Source organism: Misgurnus anguillicaudatus, chromosome 22 (genome assembly GCF_027580225.2).
Source record: "Misgurnus anguillicaudatus chromosome 22, ASM2758022v2, whole genome shotgun sequence".
Classification (NCBI taxonomy): domain Eukaryota; kingdom Metazoa; phylum Chordata; class Actinopteri; order Cypriniformes; family Cobitidae; genus Misgurnus; species Misgurnus anguillicaudatus.
In genome coordinates this window covers 12,643,576-12,668,011 of record NC_073358.2, presented here as the reverse complement: position 1 = coordinate 12,668,011, position 24,436 = coordinate 12,643,576, and the positions used below count along the sequence as shown (strand labels likewise).

The 24,436-nt window shown below is 36.9% G+C and overlaps 3 protein-coding genes across 4 annotated transcripts; 1 reads left to right on the top strand and 2 right to left on the bottom strand.

The window, feature by feature from the left end:
• Positions 1-563: 563 nt before the first annotated feature.
• On the bottom strand, positions 564-3,663 carry ssna1 (Sjogren syndrome nuclear autoantigen 1). 2 transcript variants are annotated; one of them, XM_055201014.2, is made up of 4 exons: positions 3,566-3,663; positions 3,319-3,483; positions 1,899-2,098; positions 564-835 (listed from the first exon to the last, which is right to left on the bottom strand). In XM_055201014.2, the coding sequence occupies exons 2-4, from the start codon at positions 3,368-3,370 to the stop codon at positions 740-742; spliced, it is 348 nt and encodes a 115-aa protein (XP_055056989.1). In that variant the 5' UTR covers positions 3,371-3,483; positions 3,566-3,663; the 3' UTR covers positions 564-739. The 2 variants fall into 2 exon arrangements, with proteins under 2 accessions (XP_055056989.1, XP_055056988.1); XM_055201013.2 differs by having other exon boundaries at positions 3,319-3,634.
• A 562-nt stretch (positions 3,664-4,225) lies between these two features.
• anapc2 (anaphase promoting complex subunit 2) lies at positions 4,226-15,088 on the top strand. The gene is made up of 15 exons (XM_055200997.2): positions 4,226-4,318; positions 4,410-4,509; positions 4,973-5,228; positions 5,434-5,758; positions 6,856-6,988; positions 7,524-7,725; positions 7,810-7,929; positions 8,218-8,335; positions 8,900-9,078; positions 9,648-9,789; positions 9,896-9,971; positions 10,081-10,284; positions 14,082-14,214; positions 14,333-14,574; positions 14,760-15,088. The coding sequence occupies exons 2-15, from the start codon at positions 4,438-4,440 to the stop codon at positions 14,970-14,972; spliced, it is 2,415 nt and encodes an 804-aa protein (XP_055056972.2). The 5' UTR covers positions 4,226-4,318; positions 4,410-4,437; the 3' UTR covers positions 14,973-15,088.
• Positions 15,089-21,745: 6,657 nt separating this feature from the next.
• Positions 21,746-23,189, bottom strand: LOC129441178 (uncharacterized protein C14orf93). The gene is made up of 5 exons (XM_055201008.2): positions 22,761-23,189; positions 22,569-22,630; positions 22,385-22,479; positions 22,184-22,302; positions 21,746-22,115 (listed from the first exon to the last, which is right to left on the bottom strand). Exons 1-5 carry the CDS (start codon positions 23,055-23,057, stop codon positions 21,843-21,845), a joined length of 846 nt encoding a protein of 281 aa, XP_055056983.2. The 5' UTR covers positions 23,058-23,189; the 3' UTR covers positions 21,746-21,842.
• Between the last annotated feature and the right edge of the window lie 1,247 nt (positions 23,190-24,436).

Genomic DNA, 24,436 nt, shown 5'->3' with positions numbered 1-24,436 from the left:
TTATAATTGAAGTGATGAAACGGTAAACACAGCTCCATTTTGCCTCGTCGTTGCTTCTCTCCTGTGCGATTCCACACCCCTCCCCCGGAAAAACTCAGAACAATCATGAACGTATATAAGCGGTAGGTAAATTTATTATGAAAAATGTAAAAAAAATATGAGATTTACTAATTGTGAACATCTTACTGCCATAGTGTGAATAATATGTAATCATGTAATCCTTAAAAAAGTAACAGTAGTCTGATTACGAGTATTTGAAAATGCAGTTTACTCTGATTACAAGTACTTGATTTTTGGAATCTGATTACGTAATCCAGAATAAATATGTAATCCGTTACTACCCAGCTCTGCGTACATCAGCCAAGCTAGTATGCATAAACCACGGACTGTTGGCAAAATAACAAATTAGTGGACCGAAAGGAATAATATGGAATTTTTCCCAGAAAACCAAATATATTAAAGCACTTTCAAAAACTTACAAGGGCCTTAACATTTTCCACCCAGAATCATAAACTTTCAAGAATTGGAAGGACCTGTGGGAACCCTAAATAAGACAAATTCACTATAATACATTTATCTTTATTAAAACATTACACTGAAATAAACATCATATATTAAAACACTAAATCCATATCAAAACATTATGACAAATATATACACTTCACATACAGGGGGTCCTGATAGGAATAAAAAAGGATGATAAAGAAATGCTAAAGAATGGAAGGACATTTAGCCATATTCAATGATCTTTCCCAATTCTGGGTTCAGTGGCTTTAGTCAGATTTCCTGTCTCCTTCTTCAGAACGCTTAAAAGTGTCTGAGAGCTTTCAAGAATCTGAAAGAAATACAAAAAGGAACACTATTAATTTATTAATACAACGTATTAAAAAGTGCATGGAAACTTATGCACTGTAGTGTACACCGAAGATGACTTGCGTAGTTTGACTTTTGTTAGCAGAGCATAGGTCATTGGTTAAATTCTCACTGAACACACATGCCTTGATAAACACACTTAGATGCTTAAAGGACAAGTTCGGTATTTTACACTTAAAGCCCTGTTTTCAGATTGTTTATGGTGAAATAGAACGGTTTTGACTGAAATTTCGACATATAATTTTTGTGTGAGCATACCAGTGAACACCCCTGACCACTCTGTGAGTTTCACGTCTTTGTAAACGAAAGTTTAATGCATTTTAGGAAGGATTGTTCCAGTGCACCTATAAACCCATTGTAGAGGTGGGAGGTGAAACACAAACACCCGAAAATTCTCGGGGCAGCCGCATATGTCGAAATTTCAGTCAAAACCGTTCTATTTCATCATAAACAATCTGAAAACAGGGCTTTAAGTGTAAAATACTGAACTTGCAAACCTTGAATGCACTGTACATTGCGTTACCAACCTCAGCATATTAGTCTATTGTCTTGTTGGCTCAGTTGTACTGGCATTGTTTCATTTAGTTGGATTAGTCTGACGTAAAAATCTCTGTTAACAACGTGGCATCGTTATTCATAACACTGTTTAGCTATTTTTTACTAGAAAATAATTTTGCCACCCTAAAAATTTTTGTCTATAACTTCTGAGTAGTTTTGCCCATATGAAAAGCTCATATTTCAAAGAGCAAGTTTTTTATCCGGTTAAGGGAGGTTTACAAATATATTAGAATATTGACAGATTTTTTTTGCCTTTTACCTTTAGTCAGAAAGGACAGTGAAGAGTAATTGGAGATTTTTTGAAGTTGAAATGACATTTGTGAAAATATGGCGTTTGAATTGCTGACTACAAACGTTTGAATGCCAATACCTGAACCTAAACTCATAAACATTTACAAAAAGAACATGCCAGACACACTTAAAGGGTTTTGCATCTGAGTTCAAGGGACTCTTTTTAGATTCATTACCTTCATGTACGCAGCCTCCGTCTCTGCGATGGTGCGGTCAAAGTCAGCGCGAGCACTGAGACGGCGTGCCAGGCTCTCGTTCACGCGACTCAGTTTCTCCGTCAGCACGCGGATGTCGTGCTGCAGTCGAGCCTTCTCTGCCTCTTCCTGCTGGATCAACCTGTTCAGCTCTTCTCGTTTAGAACCCAGTTCCTCTATACCTAAAAAATATAAAGGGGAGTATTTATTTCTGTTTCACTTCTTCGAAATTAAAAGACTAGGCATGTTTATAAAATATCTCTGTAGTGTTTTTTTCTATACGGGTCTTTACATTTATGTTGTGATAGTTGAGTGGGAGTGTTTTTAAGTATAGCAGATGAGGGCTTATTCAGCAGTTTATCTTGCTGAATCATGCAATTGTGGTGCTATAACATCTTGATGGTAAGACACAAATATTTGGGCTTAAATCATTGTAAGAAGATGCATGGGTCAAGTGGTGCTGCACTTAATTTCTGTTTATGTTCATAGTTTGTGTAATATTTGCAACCCAAATACTAAAATCATATAAGGCTGCATTTGACCAGCTTTGTTGAAATATCACATACTAGAAGTGTATCATAGCCTGGAAATAATATTTTAAAGGCATTAAATACATTGCTAGATTAAAATGTATGTGAAAGTTTTAAGTCACCAACAAATAAAAAAACCTTTATGAACAAAGCTGAGATAGTGATTGATTTAATATGGGATGACTGCATAAAACCAAACCTTTCTGCCTTAAACGTAGAAAATAATCTGAAAGGTAAATATGTTCTAATAACCCATAAAAATGCAACTTTTTGTGAAATATTAATAACAAACAGTGACACTGAAAAATTGCAACAAACTATTCACATCTTCTGAAATTATATGAAATTATTTTGCGGCTGTCTGGGTAGAAAGATAACAAAATAGTTTGTAAATGTCTTTGTATTTCACCACAAAATATCAAATCAAGTTTATAAAAGTTAAAAACAGTTAAATTATTAAATAAAATTGAATTATTTATAGTAAATTAAATTGAAGAACTACTACTGAATGTCATACTGATTGAGAGCAGTTGGATAAATGTAACTGCCAAAATGGGTAAGAAACCATTAGTTAGTTCAGAAAAAGAATGTCCAGCATATTTTGTTTACAGATCCATAATAAAGTAATTTCTCAATTAATGCAATGACATTACAGAAGCAAGCACATTTTTGAGCCATAATAAAAAGCATCAATGGAGACTAAGTTAACTTTATCCCACTTTCCAGCCTTGTGATTGCAAACTACCTGTTGTACTACAGCTGAGACTAGCTAGCAGTGCTCTTAAAGTTCCTTCTTCATTAAAAGACTATTTCAAAAGGAAAAGCAATGCTCCTTACAGCACAATGATAAACACGCTTCGATAGCTACTTACACTTGACAAGTTCATTGTTGTAAGTTTGCAGCGCAGCTCCTTGCTGGGTCATTCTGATTAGCAGGCTAGCTCGCTAGCTCATAGGCGAGGCCACTGTAGTAACTCTTTCACCAGCTACAAAGTGTTTAATACAGCTTAGCAGTAAAGACCGGTGGCTTCTTGTACCTTCAAAGCCAAACGTTTACTAGAGTTAAAACACAATTTGGCAGACGTTAAATACGTCGATCCTACAGGGGAGTATCTTTACTTAGAAAACATTCCAGAAGCAGCTAACTCAAGTCTCCCTCCTGTTTCCATGGGAACACCCAAGACGCGTCTCCACGACAGTTTCCGTTAGTAGACTTTTATTTGCATTTAAAATGTAACATTTATATTTTGAACGTTCTACTGTACAATAAAGATACAATCTGAAAAAGATAACATTTTCAAATAAAAATAATTAATGAATAAGGTGTTTTGCCAACATTTTGAAACTGAAAGTGTGATTACTATCAAATTATTAAATGATGCACGGCCTCTTTTATTGAAAATATTTTTATAAATTACTACACAACATGCCATAAAAGGCTTAAGATATGTGAACCAAATCCGATTTAATTATAATTAATTAATAAAATAAAACGAACAATAAATACATAATAAATAAACAAATAAATAAATAGATAAATAATTATTTAAAAACAACTTACTATAATAACTATAATGAGATGATGGAAAAATATATTCTACAATAAGTCGTATGTTATCAGAAGAACAAAAAGTTCCCTGGAATTTGGACCACCCTAATTAATATAGGCTTTTGAGAAATGTTTTTATATGTTTCTGAAAAATAAACAAATGAGAGAATTAAAATAAACTTTATTTATGTATAAAATATTTTGCCAACACTGCTATCTTTGACATACAAAATCAACATCCGGTATCAATTACGTCATTTAGGCGCGACTGTCGTTTGAAGAAGAGCGCTATCTTTTCTCATGCGCAATAAATGTTTCAAATGGTTGCAGTAATGTTATGTTTGGACTAAACACTTGCAGGGTATGATAAATATGCAAGTATACTAATTCAAAATTTCTATTTCAATATTCAAGGTTATTGTTTACAACCTGAGCTGCTGGAATGAATGAGGTGCAGTCGATGTCAATGTCGCAGGGACTGACAGAAGCTTGGGACACAGTTACATCTGTACTAGTAAGTGTTATAACAGTGTCTTTCAAAAGTTCAACAGATGTAGGTGAAAATGAGTAATGAAAGCCCCCAGAATAACTGAAGTCAACTTCTGATAATAACTGCACGAACACCTATAACAAATCCAGGTATTGTTTGAAGCGATTTAGCGTACCATGAAATACCATGGTAATAATGCAGTAAGACTGCCAAAACATCATATTATTACCAAATGATATTATACCACCATATAACCAATGTCTGAAGACGTGGTTTTACATGGTCCTGATGTGAACACAGCTCGTTAACTAAGATGAGCTGCTCCATAATGTTGGTAAAGCAGCAGGTAAACCACCTCCAACCAGCCGCAAACCGGTTACCTTGTTTTAAAAATCATTTAACTGTACAGTAAATTTGAATAATGCTCTATTTTTTGTTCTTTAACCTAATGTAATGAGCTAACCCCAAAATGATATGTACTTATTAGCTGTCTCCTGTGCCACTGGATGCCTCAAGCGACGATGTACTTTCTGGTGCTTTGGCCCTGCTGTGTGAGCATGGACTGAGTCAGTATGTGGAGGGTTGGCTGCTGGAGACCCTGCAAGTGCGTCTGACCACAGCTGTTGCTCCAGAGTTCTGGACTGCACTCAAGCAGCCAGACAGCGAATTAGAGGAGAGAGACAGGGTGACAGCTTTACTGGAGGCCTTCAAAAAACTTCTACAACAGCTGAATCTTTTCCTTGGTAAGGCACACCCTGCTTTGTGTGAAAGCTTTTTATTTAGACTTTGAAACTTATCATGTTTCATTTTAAAATGAGGGGGCTTATTTGTCACAATGCAAACCTAAAAATACTTCTTCATGCAAAGAATACAATTAATTTCTAAACCATTTATTAATTTTGTGCTCTATTGTGTTATTCATTCTCTCCCCTTTTTCCCTTTTGCAAGGTGGTCTGGAGAGATTGGGCTCATGGCAGGATGAGGGCCATGGGGGTCTGTGTGGTCCAGGGGCCCGGGGTCTGACCGAGAGAGCGTTCTCTGTCATTCGCGCCATCCTTCTGTTCTCTCCTCCTCCTGTGCTGCAGGAACGTGTGTTGGAGTTTTACAGGCGCACATTCTCTGTGCACATGAGTCAGACGGGGGAAGCTGTGGAGGCTGAAGAGGGCACGGGTGAACCTGATTTAGGTGGGTTGTGCCCAGGCTGTGATTCCCTCCCTCATCTGTGTTGGTGTCAGGAAGCCCTGCAGAAGCTTCGAGAACTCAGCCACATACTGTGAGTGGAAATACAGCACCCTACTGGTGATTCTAAAGCTGATTAGTCAATAAAAATAATATAATATATATAATTTTTAGTTTTTTTTTAATATTATATTTATAATCACCCTAAAAATTAATTGACTTTCATATAGTTCTCGCAATATTTTTGATGTCATAGGCTGTTCAATCTGCACAGTGCTAGATGCAAAAAATGGTACTTGTAGCACTTACCCTGCCAGCCTCTATTGAAAGTGGAAAAGTGAATTGATGTATAAGAAACAATAACAAACACTACAGTATTCATCCAGCACTCTGTAAAACTGGTAAAAAAGTATTTTTCACACAATTTACTTATCTCTATAGCGCTGTTTTCACTGTCCTGAAAACAAGCTGATGTCTTCCTTGATCTATGAAGTCCCTCCTTCAGAAATATGTAATGAGTTCTGATTGTGTAGCTTGTTTAGTGTGTTGTGATGATTCGACAGCAGCTTAGCTTAGCCAGAGCCGTTTGAGCTTAACTGGCGAATGACGTATTCCTGTGGGTGGGGTTTAGTTGAAAACTCTAATATTGATGTCATTCACCGGGAAGTAGAGGGCTGTAGTCCAAACCGGACGTTCGCTGTAGGCTTTGAAAGGGAAATTCTATTAAAGAAAATTTATCGCTTGGCATTAAAGTTTGAGCTTTTTAATTTTGCAGGTATTACTTTTGCACTAACAGCAACATTACAGACTAATTAAAATTTGAAAAATGGAATCAGGAAAAACGGGACCTTTAAAGGGACTGTAAGTGTTTTATAGCAGAGAGGGACAAAAAGCGGTAGCCTACCAACGTGTTTCCACAACGTGTTTTCATTCAGAACATGTGAACCAGCTGCAACGGACAAGTAGATCAGTGAGTACATAACGGCTACCGAAGTTGCAACACGCATTTGGAAAGGCGAGGCGCTAGAGAGCACAATTCGTTTGAATGCAAAATACAATTCCACCAATATATGGGGGTAAATCCTACTTATTGCCCCTTTAAAGATTATAAGGGCACATGAATTCAGAGTTAAGTAATTTGTAAAAATATTCAATACAATATTTCAAAACAAACTTTAATTTTTGTTTTAGCTCCCGACTGCAGCTGCTGGAGCGTGTGAGCTCGGAGGCTGTAACCAGCATTCTGCATAAACGGATAGAGCAGAGGATGGAGGAGCGCTGCAGGGGCGAATATGAGAGCTCTTTTCTTTCAGACTTCAACGATGTACAAACCTTTTATTTATTTTCCCAGCAATCTAAAGTCAATGTTAAATAAGAATTTATGGCAAAACTTTATACATATTTCTAGTTATATTGCACACTATTGGTTATTTCTTAGTAATACAAATGCCAATTTTTAGGTCAAGTATGTTGTTGTTATGTAGCCATAGTTTTAGGCTGCTGATATGGGAGTTGTTAGTTAAAAATCCAAAACGAATGGATAAAGGACACACCAACTTATAAAGTTTAAAATCTCTGATTCACCACTGCATTTAGTGCCCAAATATACTGCAGAAACGCACAGAAATGAGCAAAAATGGAAAGCTGTAATTGAGGTTTTTGGCGAGTATTTAATTGTTTCACCCGTAATTGTAATCCTGATTAGATTTTTGATTAATCATGCAACCCTAAATTGCAGTCTGACACATTTTAAATTGCAGTGACTAAACATCTTTGCTACATTTGTCTACTTAGTGAGCTTAAATCTTTGCAATTGATGCTTATCGAAAGCACTTACAAAATGCATACTTTGTACACAGTGGCTGGGGCGAGTTCTGGGTTGGCTAAGCAGGGTGTTTCCCAGTAAAGTGGAGGAGGTGGGCAACAATGCCACACCCACTGATGAAAAGACGGGTCAGCCAGCCAACGCTCTTCTCCACCGCTGGCACTGTCACATGCAACAGTTTTTCTGCCGAATTTACGTAAACATGAGGATAGAGGAGCTGTTTAGCATCATACGAGGTGAGACTCAATTTATGCACAATACAGCAAGTATACTTAGCTAGGTACTTTCATAAAAATATTTCTGCTGCTGGGTCATTGCAGATTTTCCAGAGTCTATCCCTGCCATTGAGGATCTTAAATTTTGTCTGGAACGAACCAATCAGAGGCAGCAGCTCCTTTCCTCCCTCAAAGCAGCCTTTGAGACTCGACTGCTACATCCAGGTACGTTTTTTTTACTTTTTTCTCTTCACAATATTCCAAGAACACCCAGTATTTTGATCTGTTATGTAAATTGCAGTCCTCCGGAAGTCTCATGCAAGCATCTGCTATAGCATAATGAAATTGATTTATATTTAGCATATTGTATATACGTATTTTTTCAGAATATACACATCTAATTTTGAGTAACTGTCAATCGAGGAACGGCCCTTTGGGTCTTAGCAAGGTTAGCTTTACCATGCTAACCAGCCAAATCTTTGTCCCTTGGTTCTTGGTCTTTCTATCTTCCAGGAGTCCATACATCTGACATCATCACTGTTTACATCTCAGCCATCAAAGCTCTAAGAGAGCTTGACCCCTCCATGGTCATCTTGCAAGTGGCCTGCCAACCCATTCGCAAGTATCTCAGGTTTGTTTGCTCCCTGCTGAGATTAAAAATGTCTAGAGATTAACTAGACGTCTGGGACTGGTTGCACCAGCTGGACGTAAAAAATGTGGGTGTAAGCCCTCCGGCTTTGTGAAAAATATTTATGCCTATCTGAAACTACGACCGGGGGGTATTCCAGAAAGCTGGTTATGTAACATACCCAGGTATGTTTAAAATAAAAAAAGTCTTTATTTATCCCCTGTGTGTGCACATTGACTCTCGGTTACCAGTAGGAAGTTGATTGAACTAACTCTCACTCTATCATGTGTTTTGGGGTTTTGCATGGTTTGTTTTAATCAATCAAAATTAATTTTTGCCATAGAAACAAGTCAAGACTTTATACTTTACATCTATTGTCCAGACGTAAGTCTCAGAAGTGCACTACGCTTAGTTGCAACAGGTATAAAAATGTGGGGCGCTTTTTACGTACAATTTAGACTTACGACCAAGTGTACGCCCAGCTGGAGCAACATGGTGCTGGTGTAGAATTTGTCTGTATATTTCATCACTGGTATGATTCATTTTTGTTGTAATGCTGTAATTAAGAACGCGTGAGGACACTGTGCGTCAGATAGTCGGCAGTCTGACGGGTGATGCAGAGGGATGCAGCGATCTGGCCAATGAGCTTTCCCGTGCTGACCCTGTTACTTTGGAGACGCAGGACAGTGAAGATGAAGCGAGTGATCCAGAAGATTGGACTCCAGATCCTACTGATGCACTCACAGGTTTGTGGTAACCAATAACAGGTTAGGTTTTAATAATAATAAGGTTTTAAATAATAACCTTAAAATTTCTTTAAACTTTGGATTTGGCAAGTAAATAAAAAAAAACCTATGGATCATTTACTGTACAAAGCAAAATCCTTTGTCTTTAGGACTTTGTCTTTGTTCTTTTAAAACATTTTGGTAGCACTTTATTTTAAAGTCCATTTTCATATGTAGATAATATGTACAGTCTTTATTGTGTAACTGTGTAATTAATAGGTACCGGCAATGATCCTAACCCACATTAAGTACATGGATTTACCAGTATTTTGTTGGGTAATTACACTGTAAATACACTGTAATTGTACATACTGTAAATAAAAGTGCAATCAACATTTTTCCAACATTATTACAAAAGCTGTTGGGATTAAAATCAGCCACTTTTTGAAAAAAAAATCTTGATTAGAAATATATTTCAGCGGCACTTCAGGTCAGTTCGTACACAAGCGACAAAACTTTTGTCAGGGACTGTTCATTTTGTCATGCATGTGAGTTCTAACAGGTTGTCCACATTATTTACCTCTCTGTAGATAAAACTGGCTCTAAACGCCGCTCTTCTGATATCATCAGTCTGCTGGTCAGTATTTATGGTAGTAAAGAGATTTTTATTAACGAATATAAGACAGTTCTGGCAGACCGACTTCTGCATCAGCTCAACTACAACACAGCCAGGTAACCTGATATTCTTACATGTACAAAACAAATGAAACCGGAAGGTACTTATTTTCTGTTTAGTACCCACACTTGGAATATTTCATCTGTGTTTTTTGTTTTTTAGGGAGATCCGTAACGTTGAGCTGCTAAAACTGAGGTTTGGTGAATCTCACATGCATTATTGTGAGGTGATGCTTAAGGTAGGCTTTTTCTGCACAGCTCTGGTCCACATATTAACATGCCAAGCAACCTCAAATACATTTTAATTCCATTATATGCTCTATTGATATCGACTGGATCTCTCTGCAGGATGTAGCAGACTCTCGGCGGATCAACGGTAATATCCGTGAGGAGGAGAGCCGTCTCCCCGCAGAGGAGCAGCCTACGTTGCCATTATCTGCAATGATCCTCTCTTCTGAGTTCTGGCCACAGCTAAAGGAGGAAAAGATGGAGTTGCCTGCAGTTGTCTCCAAAGCTATGGAGGACTATACACACCGCTTTGAAAAACTCAAGGTAATCTTAGGGCCAGTGTTGTGCCTGAACGAGTTCATTGAACGAAAGTTCATGAACGCGTTCATATTTTGAGCGAACGTGAACTGAACGTACTGTATTACTGCCTGATGAACTTATTGTGAACGGCACGCGCTCTCAGTTCAATAGGGTGCCAGATTTCTATAGAGTCTTCCAGGTGAAAACCCGGTTAAAACACATTGTAAACAGGCCTTAATGTGAAGCGGAAAAAACACCCAATCTGGCAACACCGCCACCAGGCTGCATGCGTCATCATCAATACAACACGACGCTGCTGAAATCCAAATCCCTGCCGCGGCACTCACATATTTTAACATTAAATAGCATTATATTTGTCCTAAAACGGTTAACGATTAACATAAGTTAGGCTGCTAACGCATATTCTGGATCTTGAAATAGACTTTGACTAAGCTCACGCTATTTAACGTGCACGTGCGGTTGTCCTACGCGATGCCTCGCAGCGCTTTTCGCCCGGAAAACCCCCTTGAAGCACCGGCTAGCCTTTCAAGGTATGTGCAAGCAAATACAAAACTTTAAAGACAGTCAATGCTAATGTAAAACCTGGCTGGATAAGGATTTAAAGTTGGATATGAAGATGAAATCTGACGCATTTAGCTTCAGTGTTAAAACTGATAAAATAATTGTTGTCTGTGGTTATATGGGCTATAATGGCAATCATTTTTTTAATAATATGGGAAAAAATAACTATAAATTAGTTCATTTTTGGAACTGTGAACTAGTTCAAAATTTTGAAATATGAACTATGAACTGAACTAGTTCATTTTAAAATTTGTGAACTGTAAACTGAACTAGTTCATGTAGAAAGTGAACTTTCCCAACACTGCTTAGGGCTCCCACGGGTCCTTGAAATCCTTGAAAGTTTGTGAATCTGGGGGGAAAAATTCAAGGCCCTGGGAAGTTTTTGAAAATATACATTCATAGATACAGGTTATTGAACGTGCTTGAATCTATTTTTTGCAAGGAGTTTTTTGGGGAAAAATCCATATTATTCCCTGTGTAGTGTAGGATAATATAATAAAAATTCTAAACTTTTAAGCACACATGCTAAACTGCTTTAAATGCTAATATCTTCTGTATGCAAATGTTGATTCATACCAAAATGCTTTTTTGCATAGTTGTGTTTCACACATGAAAATGTCTCGGGTTATGTATGTAACTCTTGTTCCCTGAGAAGGGAACGAGACCCTGCGCCTCCCTTACCATACTTCCTGCGTCCCTGTAACGCCGTCTTTGGCAATATTTCAGATAGCGATATACTCCCTGGCTCCGGCTTCACCCTGTCTTTGTCGTTAAGCCTCACAATTGGTTGAATTTAATATACACATTCAGACGCACTTACCCCTGGAGGCGTCCCCAAAGTGTCACCGCAGTGACACAGCGTGAGTTCCCTCGAAAGGGAACTTTAACAATGTATCTTAAAAGGTAACACGATGTAACCTTGCTCTCACTTGAAATGTGTTACTACATGTAGTCCTTGAATTTGCGGTTATTGAACCTGGAAAGTCCTTGAAAGGTCCTTGAATTTGAAGTTAGCTAAGGTGTGGGAACCCTGTAATCTACACTGAACAAAATTATAAACCTTAAAAATCTTTTTCTGTCTGCAGAAAAGGCTTATTTCTCTCAAAAATTGTTCACAAATCTGACTTAATCTGTCTTAGTGAGCACTTCTCCTTTGCTGACATAATCCATCCGCCTCACAAGTGTGGCATATCAGGATGCGGATTACACAGCATGGTTATTGCACAGGTGTGCCTTTGGCTGGCCACCATAAAAGGCCACTCTTTAATGTGAAGTTGGTCCTGGGTGTCCGAAACCATTTGCCTCACGGAGAGCAACACATCTCCTTCCCATAAAGTTGATCAGGTTGTTTTTTGTGGCCTGTGGAATGTTGAATGATGAGTGAATGATGAATGGTACAACAGTGGGCCTCAGGATCTTGTCACGGTATCTCTGTGCATTCAAAATGTAATCAATAAAATGCACCTGCGTTCTTTCCATAACATATGCCTGCCCATGCCATAACCCTACCGCAACCGTGGGTCACTCGATCCACAACAGTGACATCAGCAAACTGCTTACCCACACGACGCCATACATACTGTCTGCCATCTGCCCTGTACTGTGAAAACCTGGATTCATTCTTGAAGAGAACACCTCTCCAAAGTGCCAGACGCCATCGAATTTGCCCATTTAAGCTGGTTATGGGTCTCCTCACTGCACGCTAGCACCAGAGTCAATGGGAGTTAACGGAAAGAAAGCCATACTATGGCCGTATTTTGTGCAGCTTACGGTTGCAATAACCGGCGCAATATTGATTTCAGATCACATGGGATTACATTTCACAAGTAAGATTGAACAATCATTTTGGTTATTTTACGTTATTATTTATAATATTATGTCAATGTTCAGCAGGAACTGGTACTCTCTCTCATGATCTCTCGCTGGTTTTTCTTCACATTTGAAGGTTTCCCAGTGATACAGGCATGAGGAGGCAATGGGAAGTTGCTATAAAACGGGAGGGTTTTGTTGTGACAGAGTCATCGAAGCTCTGCAAAGAGTATAGAAGAACAAGAGGGGAAACTCTGATTCGTTTTTAGCAACAGCCACTAGATGGCGCTTCAGTAGCGCGGCCGCTATTTGGAATGAAAATTCTCACAGCCAATTCATTCTCAATTCATTCATATTAAAATTAACTTAATACCTAATTACATAAAATACCTAATTACGTAAAAATTACATAAAAATTGTGTACTAAAGTACTTTTTAAGTAAAAGTAAAAAAAGTAGATGTTTAATGTACTTAAATATAAACCAAAAACTTGAAATTATGAAATCTAGTCGAGTAAAAATTATGATAATATGCTTTGGAATCTAAGTTTTCTAAAGAAAAACACTGATAAAATACAGATACTTGAAAATTTACTTTTATTTAGAAAGTAAAATACTTAAGTAGTGTCTGCCTCTGTCAATATGCCATACTTAAAGAGCATAATACAAAGTATTTTAGCATGAAAGCAGTTTTTTTCAATGTGTGACAGTGTCCTGTATCATAACTAAATCTCTGCCGCTTATAACAACTCAAACCGTGTGAAAATCCGGTAAAAATTAGAGGAGTTATGATTATTCCTCATTAGAAATGAATGCAAGGCGCACTGGAGACCCATCCAAGATGGCGGCCGCGCAATACGTCAGCTCCAATAGGCAGCTCAGTCTACGAGGTGTCTACTCTACGTATATATATGTCTGTGGTCTATCCTCCCGGCTCTGCCCGTTCATTCTCCTTCTTCCGTTTGTTTTCTGGTGGACGCACTCCGTTCGTTTCCATAGTTTCTCGCGCTGGTTTCGCTGCAAACTGCGCACAGCCAATGGGCGTATGAAACATTATCACGTAGCATTACGGCACAGTGTTTATGGAAAATGTAGGAAGTACTGCCAGAGGGATAAATGACCGAGAACGGAGCTTTATGTATCATGCTTGCAATGCCTCATGCATCACCGGCCAAAGTGGCTAGTAAGTTTTTATTAATACCCGCCAAAATGAATTTTAACCCGCATTTGGCAGGTTGGCGGGTGTTAATTTAGAACCCTGGTCATCATATCTTGGCACCAGAACATTATGCAGACTCAGTAGTTGGCCAATAAGCAACCATTTCAGCAAACGCCCTAGCATCACCTAGCAGTACCCTAGCAACTATCGCAGCCAGCCCTCCTCTTTGGCCGGACGCATTTTTCGAAAATATTTTTCTCCTCTTTGTGTAGGCTATGAGGACTCTGAGATGGAAGCCTCATCTGGGCTCTGTTACGTTGGACGTGGAGCTCGAGGACAGAACCATTCCAAACCTTACAGTGTCTCCTGTCCATGCTGCCATCATTCTACACTTCCAGGACAAAGGTGTGGATTCTAATGTTTGTCTGATCTGGTGTTTCAGAAACATTTCTTATGGGACTGAAGTTGCAGTGTTGTGTATTGTATGGTTTTGTGTGCCTTAATATTTACTTCTCCTTGTTAGGCACATGGACCTTGGAAGAGCTGAGTGGCGTTCTCGGCATGCCGCAAGAGATTGTGCGCAGGAAGCTGGCGTTTTGGCAGCAGCAGGGCGTTCTGCGCGAGGAGGCTGGTGGGCGCTATACCGTACAAGAGACAAGCTCCTGCAGAGAGAGAACTGACAGAAGCGTTATGCTCATAGACAGTGATGAAGAGGGAGACTCCAATACTACAACACAGTCTGAGCAAAGAGAGGAGAAACTACAGGTGATTTATATACTTGCATGTACATAATATCACGTAGTCTTTATTCACAACAAAATCGGATCGCTTTGTGGATATTTATATAAATATAAAACTTGCTTTTTATAATGCATGAAGTGAACGCAGTAGTGTAACAACACTGCTCAATTCATCCCTCACCATTGCTTTGTTTTATTTTGTTTTCCTAGTTGTTCTGGGCTTACATTCAGGCCATGCTAACTAACCTGGAGAGCATGACTCTGGAGAGGATACACTCAATGCTGAGAATGTTTGTGGCTGCCGGGCCTGGCGTGACTGAGATGGACGTGAATGAGTTACAGGCCTTCTTGCAGAAGAAAGTCAGAGACCACCAGCTTATCGTGTCTACTGGTGTCTATAGACTACCCAAGACCACTCAGTAATTATTAACAAGTGACTGGAGACAAGCAAAATGTATATGAACTGTATTATCACAGACACAAATTGCCTTGTTGTGTTCACTGTGCAAGATAATAAATTGTCGACCTTTGTACTCTAATCCGATCTTATATTTTTGAGGGAATGTAAAATATAAGGATTTAAGGATAGCAGATTATTTTGGTAAAAATCTTTTTCACGGTTATTTTGGTAAAAATCTTATTCCCAATTATTTTGGTAAAAATCATAATTCTGATTATTTTGGTAAAAATCATAGGGGCGGTTTCCCGGACAGGGGAAGCAACTTGCACTGACATATTTTAAAATACATCAGTACTCTTTGTTTTGACTCAAAATGCACACAATGTTTTTAGTAAGACATGTTTATTCAAACTACTTATATTCCCTAATTAAACTAAGGCCTAATCCTGGTTTAAGATAATCCCTGTCCGGGAACCCCCCATAATCCCGATTATTTTTTGTAAAAATCATAATCCCGATTATTTTGGTAAAAATCATAATTCCAATTATTTTGGTAAAAATCATAATCCCGATTATTTTGGTAAAAATCATAATCTCGAATATTTTGGTAAAACTCATACTTCCATTATTATATTGGTAAACCTCATAATCCTGATTATTTAGGTAATAATCATAATCCCGATTATTTTTTGTAAAAATCCTAATCTCAATTATTTTGGTAAAAATCATAATCTCGATTATTTTGGTAAAAATCGTATTCCCTATTATTTTGTAAAAAAAATCATAATTCCGATTATTTTGTTAAAAATCATAATTCCGATTATTTTGGTAAAAATCATAATCCCGATTATTTTTTTGTTAAAATCTTATTCACGGTTATTTTGGTAAAAATGGTATTCCCTATTATTTTGTAAAAAAAATCATAATTCCGATTATTTTGGTAAAAATCATAATCCCGATTATTTTGGTAAAAATCATAATCCCGATTATTTTGGTAAAAATCATAATCCCGATTATTTTGGTAAAAATCTTATTCCCGATTATTTTGGTAACCTCATAATCCCAATTATGTTTGTAAAAATCATAATTCCAATTATTTTTTGTAAAAATCCTAATCTCAATTATTTTTTTGTTAAAATCTTATTCACGGTTATTTTGGTAAAAATCGTATTCCCTATTATTTTGTAAAAAAAAATCATAATTCCGATTATTTTGTTAAAACTCATAATCCCGATTATTTTGTTAAAAATCATAATTCCGATTATTTTGGTAAAAAATCATAATCCTGATTATTTTTTGTAAAAATCATAATTCCAATTATTTTGGTAAAACTCATATTTCCATTATTATATTGGTAAACCTCATAATGCTGATTATTTAGGTAATAATCATAATCCCGATTATTTTTTTGTTAAAATCTTATTCACGGTTATTTTGGTAAAAATGGTATTCCCTATTATTTTGTAAAAAAAAATCATAATTCCGATTATTTTGGTAAAAATCATAGGGGCGGTTTCCCGGACAGGGGAAACAACTTTCACTGAAACAACTTGCACTGACATATCTTAAAATACATCAGTACCATTTGTTTTGACTCAAAAGGCACACAAGTAATGTTTTTAGTAAGACATGTTTATTCAAACTAGTTATATTTCCTAATTAAACTAAGGCCTAAATCTTAATCTTAATCACGGTTATTTAGGTAAAAATCATATTCCCGATTATTTTGGTAAAAATCATAATCCCGATTATTTTGGTAAAAATCATAATCCCGATTATTTTGGTAAAAATCTTATTCCCGATTATTTTGGTAACCTCATAATCCCAATTATGTTTGTAAAAATCATAATTCCAATTATTTTAGTGAAACTCCTAATCTCGATTATTTTTGTTAAAATCTTATTCACGGTTATTTTGGTAAAAAATAACCTGACAGAGTGTTCTGTTCAATATTTGCTCAGTCAGGGGCCAAAAAACAAACCAATGTTTTTATTTTTTTAGAGTGTGTCAAATTAGTATTCTTCTTTATCCATGTTTGCCATAATGACCTTGTTTATTTTAGAGATTAATAGGTCAGCTGGGTAACTTCTAAGAGGAGCTGGATGTGCTATTATCTTCCTTTCTGAGGATGGCAGCCCTCTCTTCATTTTCAGGGATTTCAGCATCTAGCAGTAAAAGCTCATGTGTTGCCGAATTTCAACCTCTCATTTCATTTCACCTCGCTTGCCTCCCCGCTACAGTAACAAATGTGGCAAACAGGTTGATCTGAGCTACACCATGCCACTTATCATTTTATTGTTTTCACTTTTGATGCTTCACATCACCCATTTATGTGTAATATACATCTTCAAACCTGCATTACACCCACCCTTCTGTCAGATGCATTTCATTTAATCTCTCTCTCCTACCTCTCTTTCCTCTGCTGTGTCATCCTCCTCTCCCTTCTCATCCCTGGATCCTTTAATGGCAGCATCTTACCTTGTGAATATTATTTGAATAACACCAGTTTTTCTTTTAAAGGGTTTGCACGCCAAACTAAAGCACTGCGTCTTTAACAAATACATTCATTGTGTCTGAAATTGCATACTGTTACAATACAGACTAAATGATTTTTTCCTGTAAATGAGAATTTCTAACAGGCTCTTGTTTAGGTTTAGTAATTTTAACTTTAATGGCAATGAAAAAGTTATTAGTCAGTAAAACTTTTTTCCACAAATGTCACTTTAATCATTTCATTGGTATTTAACAGTCTTTCGCTGCAAAACCCTCTTTAAGGTGCCATAGAATAAAAACTGCATTTACCTAGGCATAGCTGAATAAAAAGAGCTCTGTAGATGGTAATGACACATTGTGAGCCTCAAACGCGTTTTCTCATTTTTATGTAAACCTTATCCACGCAAAAGACTGCTGGAAAACAGGCCAATCTTAACACAGATGGTGACGTCACATGTACGTCCCAACATTAAATTACATATTAAATTAATTACGAAGTTGTTAAAATACTAAAAACAAAGTTGTGACTGCTGAGTTAGTGCTACATGCTAATTAATGCTATATGCTAGCAGTTAGGCTGAAGTTCTACTATTGACTTTACAGTTACGTTTTGCAGGTCCATACAAAAAAACACTCAGAAACTTCCATTAACTATCTCCAAACAATTAGTTGTTTCTCAAAATTTTTATTTTCGTCTGATACAGGCTCAAACATATAAGGTCTGTTTACTAATGTGAGCTACTGGCATGGGCCTCAGAGCAGAGCTCAACATTATTATTCATGACCCTTTCAAATAGGGCAAAAATAGACCCGTTTATTCAAAGGAGAAATCCTAGGGTTGCAAATGGACATGTAAAATGTTCTGGATATTTTTTTCACTTAATAAAGTTACATGCTCTTCTATGTAAGCATCAAAGAACAATTTAACATATTGTTTCAATGCATTCTTTGCAACCTTTAAGTACATGCAAAAATCTCCACTTCTAAAAAAAAAGTCTCCAGTCATTTCTCACTGTCCTTTTTGAATAAAGGTAAAAGGCTCAAAAATTCCATCAATATTCTAAAATATTCTATACAATTCCTTTAACCTTGCAAAAAATTATTGCACCTTGGTGTATGCACGCCGTACACAAAGTATTTCTCTATGTTCTGAGACTGGGATTAGCGGATTTGAAGCAAAAGTATTTAATGAACTTATAATACTGTCAATAGGGTTTCCATCACACTGATTTTATGCGCATTTTGAAGTATTGCATAAACGAGTGATAAAAATGCCAAATTTCCAATTCCCTTAATTCGCAAAAACGTTTTTGCGCTCGCTTTATGTGGTTTTTGGCTGATCGTCTAGCTGTACATAGCGAACATTAAACCCACGTGACGTTCCGGAGCTCGATGTCATTGCAATGTTCTTGCTGCTAGTGAATGCATCCAAATTTCTGCATTTCTTTTTCTGTGCACAGCATTCAGTTTGGCAATTACTAGCTGCACTGCTAGTGAATGTATAACTTGTCAAATCATAACCAAATGCAGTTTTGTCCCATTTTCTAAGCGTGCCATATTGGTTAATTTACTGTTGTTTACTAGGTTACCAATACTATAGTAATTCAATCAAACAACTTCATGAAAACGCCTAATTCGCATTTGTTTGTCTTTCTTTTTCGCTTCACATTTTAGTGGAAACCCAGCTATTTTTGAAAGAGGTAGAATTTAGCGGCTTTTGCATCTGAGCTCCTCATTAACAATGGGGAATGCATTTCCTGAAACCCATGACTTGCACCTGACACACAGTTTTGTGCTATTCTTTTTGAATTTGGCAGCTCCTTTGGCCTCATGGGATAGAATAGTGTCCATTCGATGCATACTGAGAAATCTCAGCGGAAGCAGTAGACCACCTGGGATATTCAGTTTTTTGCTTGCTGAGGTTTTGGACATATTTGGCATACTGATATGTGCATACTATAGTATATATATAGTATTTAACTTTAATAGGATATATATATATATATATATATATATATATATATATGAGATAACTTGTCTTAATCCTCAAGTGGCTTTTTAGCCAATCAGCTTATTCCTGCTTTGTGTGACATTGAGAAGCAAAATGTAACTACTGCTATGAAAAACATAAACAGTGCAGCGATGGGAAGATATTTTGAGGAATGTTTGTAGTCAAACCGATCATGAGCCCCATTCACTTCCATTGTAGGAAAAAATAATACTATGGAAGTGAATGAGGCTCATGAACACTTTGGTTACAAACATTACTCAAAATATCTTCCTTTGTGTTTATTAGAAAAATAAAATGTATACAGGTTTGTAACAACATGAGAGTGAGAAAATGATAACAGAATTTTCATTTTTGGGTGAACTATCCCCCTTAATGGAATCTGAAACGGAATCATTAGGCAGATCTGAAACCAGGGGCTGGATTCACAAAACATTCTTAAGAATTTTTTTTTACTTGAATTCAAATTTAAGAAGAAGGTTAAGAATATTTTGTATTCTCAAAAAAACACATAAATTTTTTCCTAAATAATGTCCTTAAGAAAAAACTTAAGAAGAATTCAGATTCTCAAAAAAGAAAAAATCAAGATGTTCTTAAGTAAATATTTGAGAACTTCTTCAAAAATGTTGGAGAATTGCATTAAGGAACATTCTTACGCACTTCTGATTTTTTTGTCTTTAGAATGGTTTTATGAATCCGGCCCTAGAACTGGAATATTTCGTATGGTTCCCAACCCTAGTCACTGCTCTCCTCATTTTCTGCCAGTTTCCACACTGCCAAAACCTTGTACTCTACCAAAAAGGTATGTGTCTGACACCCGCAAGGTCTTTTACTCCCTTCTCATTCCATGTCTGCCTCTTCCCACATCCTCTCTAACAGCTGATGACTTTGCAGATTTTTTTTAACAGAGAAATCTTCAAACTTCAGCAGCCAAACCCACCACAAACCCTAAGAGAGACAGACAATACACATAAAAAAACATACTCTCCCGTCTCTGCAGTTACTGAAGCTGAAGTCTCCAGCGACTCTTGCCCCCTTGATCTAATCCCCTTCAATCTTCTTCAGGACATTTCAAACACATTTCCTATCAATTAATGGGGAAGAGTGATAACTTAAGAAAACCTTTTAATCAGGCAGTCACGTACCTGCAACTAGAACCAATTAGGTGCTAAGAACTACTGATGTCGTCATTCAGCTGAGCCACATGTGCCATTAATATAGGCTCTGTTTTAAATAGTGCGATCTCACGGACTTACAACAGCTGCCACATTTGCATGTTCGTTAAGTTCACATGACTGTAATAGGGTGTCCTATTTGTCATTTTAAATTTTAAAAGGGTGCTCTTATAGGCACCTCCATTTTCGGTCGATATGCGCCCTTCATGCGCATATTCCGTGCACTTGTGCGAGCTTTGCAGCAGACTTTTTGTCTGCACCGTATGAACACAGCTGTCTTTGGACCAGTAAACTCCTGTTTACACTAATGAATTTGACATATTCAGAAATGTACTCTTAGCTTTTTTTCTGTTGGTATTACCACTTTCAATCACATTACTGTGCATCATCTCCACATTTCCTTCAAGTGACCCCAGGCACTGCAGTGTCTCTTGATGCAAATCAGATCACAGTTTAGAAGTCAAGGGTCATGACCTTTCTTTCAATTGCCTGTCATTAACATATGAAACATTACTTTGTAGCTTCCTGTCCACCAACATGAGGTACACTGTTGTTTGTGAAAAAATACTGTTTTGGCTTCATTTTTACGCTTATACTGTACATCAAACAAAATTGAAGTTATGAGAAAATTTACTATTTCAGATTTGTCACTTTATGCAGTGTCTGTGAATGTTAAATTGTACACATCTGAATACATCCAATTATGTCTAATTTTGGGTTTATGCAGCTGTCGTAATCTTCCTTGCCATAACCATTTGTTGCTATTATAAAGAATCTTTATCAAACCCCAGTGCTATTAGCTTTTCTCATGTATAGCTCATTGGATTGGTTACCCTTAAACTACACCCTGAAATCTTGAAATGATCTATTTGGCCACTGCATGCCACCTTTCTTGTGTTTTCAGAATTTTGCTAGATGGTAATGTAAACTGCACAGGTCTGAATATAGTACCTTTTGGGGGAGGTGTTCTTCTGTGCTATGGCCATTTGTTGCCATGGTGGATAATTCTCTGTCTGGAGACCTTTTCACACCTAAGTAATATTTGCATTCCTCCCCCATAGCTTATTTTTCTTGCTTATACACAATGTTACAGGTCTTCCATGAAAATAGTTAACAATAATTGGGAATAAATTTATCTTTTATTAAAAGAATGAAATTTGAAATGTAAATATCCAGAATATAAGAAGTATAAAAAAAATCTAAAACATCCCATGAAATTACAGTTCAGTAAACGAACGCTCCTCTTTCTTAACTGACATAACACGGAGGTGATGGGTGTCAGCGTAGCGTAGATCTGCTTCAAGTCTTTTCTGTAGCTCCTGGCACAGAGCTGACAGTTCTGGGTTTCTCTCCCCTGGTGGCTTAACAACCCACACTGGCCTCCCCTCCACAACACCATCCTCTTCATCAGACATCATGTCTGCGGTTGCTGTTTCCCACAGTTTTCTTTCCAGGTCTGTCTGCAGAACCTTAGACCTGGACTCCAGCAACTGTAAAACATACAGTAAATCAACCATTGAAAAGCAAATAGCAAAAAAGTAAAAATTATTTAACTTACTCTTCTTTTTTTTTGCTTGCTTTTTGCCATGGCTTTAATGGAGTTCCGCAGCTCCGATTTATCAGGCTGGGCCAATGAAAATTTCCTTCTCTGCGTCTCATAATATGTCTTGCAAGATGCTGAGCAGAACATAATATATTATTAATAACAGAAGACATTTCATTAAACGTGCAATCTGTATATGAATATTGATATTTTTACCTTTTATAATTTCTGGGTCAGCATTTGCAAAATGACCCCTGCACAAATCCTGCAGAAGGCGTGTAGTCACAGCTTGATTGTGAGGAGAATTTACCCTGTAAGAGAAATTCAAGTTTTATACCAATTTACACAAATTATTATACCAATAGCACAAAATAATTACATAAGATTTGTATTGTCTTACCCAGTTTGTGGATCATATTTGTAAGGATTGTTTTCTGAATTGTGAAGTCTTCGCACTGCTTCCTGTGTGAAACGTAAAAGTAACACAAGTTTTTAGTTGTTTTGTAACTTTTGGCAAAATCTGTTAGCATTTCTCTTACCTGATCATCACACTAAATCATACGCATTATTTTTTATATTAAATTGCACTTACAGCGATCGACACATTATGGGCCCTCTTGCGTCTTTTTTGGCTGTTTGTGGATGTGGACTCTTCCTCTGTCCTCTGAATCAGCGCCACTTTTCTTTCAAGCGCCTCGAGACGCTGCAGTGTCTCTTGTTGAAAAGCGCAAATTGCATCCAGCTTAGAAGTGAACTGTCCTGCTAAAGCATTCTGACTTGCGATCAGGTGCTTTATCAAGTCGTTTGTGCTGCTAACTGGAATTCCTGTTGGTTGTTGGTCGACTTCACCCAGTGGAGTGTACAAAGTACAATTTCTTTTGCATGCCATTAACGCGATCTTAAACACTAATAGCGTTAATACGGAGAATCTCCCGTGCTTTTCTAAGTAAACCGCAAACAGTGCTGAGCAAAAAAATCCGTTCCACGCCAGAAATGATTCATTGAAATCTTGTTACGTCACTACCCCAAAACGAATGAGTGGAGGCTATTCCAAGAACAGCGTTCCTATTGGTTGCTTAGGATATGCAAGTGACGTCACCTTCGGCGAAAGCGATTGCGCTTACGCCCACTGAGTGGCAAAAGACAGAGCGACAGCATTAGTGTACTGTGTGAAATTTGTATACATCAAATTATCAGTCCTTAAGTCAGGAGTGACATTATGAGCTTGGTTGAGACTATAAAATAAGGGAATTTATGATTTTTTTTACATTTTCTTAACTATGTCAAGTAAATATGTCTTTACCATCACATCATCCAATATATGTAAAAATAAAACTTAAATGATAAATCAGTGCTTTTAAAACATCTTGTGGTTTCTCATGTAATCTAATTTATCTTGAACTTAATGAGATTTTTACTTGCTAGATGAATTATAGTCATAGTCTTAATTTCTGATTCATCAATCTACCCTGGCTTGGAATCTAATCTTATTTTAAGTGAATGCCATATATCAAAACTTTTTAATACATTGGCAGAAATGTATAATTTTGGGATGCTTTTGTTATTTATACATAATTTATTGGCAAAATTATGTATTGTGCTGGTAATGACTGTGCTGGTAATGACATTTTTGTCAAAAAACTAGCCGTACTAGCTAAGATGATGACTAAGCAAGTGTAGCTAGCTTTCAACATGTAATGTACACCATTTTAACTATTAAAGTGATAAAAATATTTCAAAAATGTTTAAAAATACAGAAATACAACACATATGGTAATGACGCATAATAAGTGTACATGCCCAGCAGCCCAACACAAAGAATAAAGAGTAGATTTACTTACTTTTCTGGACATCAAGGCATCAGTTTCGCAGCTTGAAATCCGTGTGGCTACCAAATAAACTTTTGATGAAAAAACAGTGGGAAAGTTCCTTTATGCAGAGCGTGTTGGTAATGACAGCTAAACCATGGGACAGGTAGAAATTACGCAAAATAAAGTACAAAATGCATATATCTGTGCATGTAGTTTATTAGTTCAAGTAACATTTAATTCATATGCATATATTTTTTTATTAATTTGTGAAAAGGTTTGAGATATGGCACGACATGTGAAAACTCTGGTGAAGGACAACACCAAAACACCAATAAAATGTGATAAAATTATTAATAAGAGCAGCCATAAAAAAAGTCTAGGGTTGTTTTTGTTTATACTAATTAATAGTGCTCAAATTTATTAGATTTATTAGTTTTTAATAGATTTACACCCTGGG